Consider the following 3,800-nt stretch of genomic DNA (forward strand, 5'->3'; position numbering starts at 1 on the left):
TTCAAAACTTGTCCAAAATTTGGAAATTCGTTCAAGATTAAAAATTTGTTCAAGTTCAAATTTAACAAATCATTTAAAATTATTTTTTTTTCAAATTTGGAAATTCGTTCAAGATTCAACATTTGTTCAAATTTCGAAATTTGTTCAATTTTTGTCAAACTTAAACATTTTTTGGATTTGAAATTTTTTCGACTATTATTTTTAAACAGAAAAATAAAAGAACAAAATAGAGACATTGAAAAAAGAAAACATAAAATAGAAAACAAAACAAAACAAAAAAGGAGAAAAAACAGGACAAAATCGCCTAACCGGGCCGGCCCACTCCGCGTGCGGGGGTGTGCGGCGCGGTGCAGGTGCCGACCTCGTCGACGTATAGGAACCACCAACAAAAGAACCCCACGAAGGGAAATCTATTTTGGCTCATATGTGTAGATGCATCCACTTTTTAAAATTATTTTTCAAAATGTCTAAAAGCCCTGAATAGAATATCAGGGTGTACGCCCAGACATTCTACGTTCGCGCACGAAGTTTCACAAAAAAATATTATTTTTTATGGCCAATGTCAAAAACAACTTCCATAACTCTAAAATAGCTTTTAACGAGGCATTTTTTTTTGTCTTTTTAAGTAGTGCACACAAACAAAAAATTCCTGCCAAACTACCGTGAGCTAACATAAAATGTGAGGATGCACACTCACCATTGTATTTCAAATTTTTTAAACATTTTGAAATAAATTTAAAATACATTTCTTTATAATAGGGGCATTAACACCATGCCCCCCCCCCCCCCCACGCCCCTTGGTGATTTTCTTCCCCATGAGTCTCTCAAGCTATTCTCCTCCATTTCAATAACTTTTGTTGGTTGAAATCTCCACGTTGTATTACCTCCATTCCAGTTTATAGGGTTTACGCGTATCTCTAGGTTCTAAATTTGGCCAACATAATATCAATTGTATAATACAAAATATATATGATTAGAAAGTAGAACATCTAAGCTTTCTAATGATATATATTTTGTAATATATATTTTATATTATCATTGCTAAATTTATGATCTAGAAATACGTGCAAGCCCTATGAACTAGGACGGAGGGAGTATCATTTTAGGAAAACCCTACAATACTGGAACAAAAACTCATGGCGACCCACTTTTCTCTACCCGAGGCACACCATGAATAACAATTACCAATGCCACACTAGCCGTGGCGCATTCTCGGTGCAAGTGTAGTTTCGTAAATTAAATTTTTTAACATACTTTTGTCACGAATATTATATATATATATTTTTTAATATGTTTGAACGAGCATGCGGCATGTTGTGCCGGAGCTCGTGATAAAGTGTTGGCAGAGCTCGCTGAGGAGTAACCGCTGGCGGCCTTGGTCGTTGAACCGGGAGGTGGCGACCAGGAGTAACGTGTGCTAGCGCCATAGCTAGGACGGCCGAGGCAGGCGACGTTGAGCGATTAGAGAGGAGGGAGGGGCACAACTATAGCAGGGAACGACGAGGCTGGTGGCGCGCTCGTGTAGAGGAGAGCCATGGTGAGACGCGCGGTCGGAGGCGAAGCAGGGGTGCCAGCGCACATGAAGAGAGACGCATGTCGGAGGAGGCGTGACCGGACGGAGCAGAATTGGTATGGAGGAGAACTTTGTGAGCACACATCCCCTGCCAAAATTATGCAGCCTCAAAAACCAAAGATGGTGCCCGGGTAACATGTAGCCTGTACATTTCAAATGTCAAAACCACCAATTTAAAGTTTTGTAAAAAATCTGGTAAACAATTATAGATATAGTCAATGAGATATTCTATGAATCTGAATTTTTTTTTACACTAAATGATTAGTATTCTAGGCTACACACAAAAATGATAAAATTTGACAGATTTTAAAGATATTCAAAAGTTGCACTATTCACTACTTCAAATCTACAACTTTGCTAAGTTTGCACATCCCAGAATGTATATTATTTAACGTTAATTTTTTGCATGCAGGTAGAATAAATCATTGCCTACATCTAGAATTTTTGTATTTTGATGTTTTAAATTGTTATTTCCAAATAATTTCTTCAGAGTAATATCATGCAACAACATTGCATTCAAAAACATCTCTAGGTAGCTAAGTCGGTTTGCTGAATCTCCCAAACCAATAGTTGTTTCATCAGCTGCATGCAGGGAGAATAAATGATTGCCTACATCTAGAATTTTAATATTTTGATGTTTTAAATTGTTATTTCCAAATAATTTCTTCAGAGTAATATCATGCAACCAACATTGCATTCAAAAACATCTCTAGGTAGCTAAGTCGGTTTGCTGAATCTCCCAAACCAATAGTTGTTTCATCAGCTGACATTCTCCAAAATACAAGTGCCAGGAAATACCAATAGCTGGCCATGCCCATCCTTGGCACCGTAACCAAAATGCTGTCACTTGTCATGAACAGCAACCCTACATCAGCATACGATCATCATCAGATTATTACGATTAGGAGGAGGAGGAGGAGCTCCTGTCGATGCGGATGCTGAGCGGCACCACCATGGACGCCACCCCGGCCGCTGGAACCAGATACCTGGGCGGCACCGTCAAGAACGACGCCAGCTCGTCCACGGCGACCACCGCGCCGGGCGACGTGCTGCTCTCCAACTTCATGTCCACCACCCCCACCTTGGCCTTGTGGCCGTTCGCCCGGCCTACCGCCGTGAAGTTGGCCCACATCTTGCACGTGTACCGCGGCCACGGTGCCGCGCTCGCCCGGACGCACACCACCGACAGGGCCGTGGCACCGCCGAGAGCGCCCGCGGTAAGGACGAACACCCCGCCGCCGTCGTCCCCGCCGCCGACGAGCACCAGCTGTGACGGCACAAGCACCTGGTGGCGGTAGACCTTGCCGTACTGGACCGTGAGCGTGGGCCAGGCGTGCTCGGCAGAGAGGTGGGCCGCGAGCGCTGGTGCGAGGCCGGCGAAGCCGCACCCGGATTCCGTGCAGAAGCAGGGCGCGTGAGGGCACGCGGCGCGGTGGTCGTCGAGCTCGTGGTAGGCGATGTACGTCTCGCAGCCTCCATGCGGGCACTGGACCCTGGCCGCCGAGACCACGGCGTCCATGGCCGTGTTGCGGACGTCGAATCTGCCGCCACCGTGCGGGTCGCACCTCCGGCACGACTCGGTGCAGCAGCCACCGCAGGCCAAATGGCCGGCCTTACACTGCACGAATCGGACAGTGGGGATTTGCACGCATGTCAAGAATCAAAGAAACCGATGGAGTGTCCAAGAGATAGACGAACCTACCTGGAAGACGGGTGGCCTCAGGGGGCTGGAGCAGAGTGGGCATTGGAGCAGAGTCATGTCCATCTTGACGGCGCCCTCCACCCTTCTGCCTGTTTCCGTCGCTGCACCGACGACCTCCGCGCCGCCTTGTCCCCCTTCTCCTTCGCCGTCTTCTGCTCCTCCTCCTTCACCGCCGGTTCCTTCATGCTCGGCGACTTCTTGCTTGACCCGGATGCTTCGCGGCGGCTCCAGCCTCGGCTTCTTGGCGTTCTGGTCGCCTGTCTCCATCGCCAACGGCAAGTCCCTGCTCAACACTTTCAATCCAAATCACCGGAGCTGTTAAGAGGAACAGTAACTACAATGCACTTTTGTGGCGAGTTAGAACAAGAACCTCTTTCTTTAAGTCGAAGAACAAGAACCTCTCTGTCCAATGAAGGAGGAAGAGCAGGAGTCTGGCGAGAATAGAGCACGGCGAAATGAGCGGCTGAATTAATTAATGCTTTGCTGATTTATTGACATGACACTGGTCACTGGTGAACATGGAGT

At 46.4% G+C, this 3,800-nt stretch overlaps 1 protein-coding gene across 1 annotated transcript; it reads right to left on the reverse strand.

The window, feature by feature from the left end:
- Positions 1-2,474: 2,474 nt before the first annotated feature.
- On the reverse strand, positions 2,475-3,542 carry LOC124664222 (putative E3 ubiquitin-protein ligase SINA-like 6). Its single transcript, XM_047201794.1, has 2 exons — positions 3,276-3,542; positions 2,475-3,191 (listed from the first exon to the last, which is right to left on the reverse strand). Exons 1-2 carry the CDS (start codon positions 3,540-3,542, stop codon positions 2,475-2,477), a joined length of 984 nt encoding a protein of 327 aa, XP_047057750.1.
- Between the last annotated feature and the right edge of the window lie 258 nt (positions 3,543-3,800).

Source organism: Lolium rigidum, chromosome 6 (genome assembly GCF_022539505.1).
Source record: "Lolium rigidum isolate FL_2022 chromosome 6, APGP_CSIRO_Lrig_0.1, whole genome shotgun sequence".
NCBI classification, from domain to species: Eukaryota; Viridiplantae; Streptophyta; class Magnoliopsida; order Poales; family Poaceae; genus Lolium; species Lolium rigidum.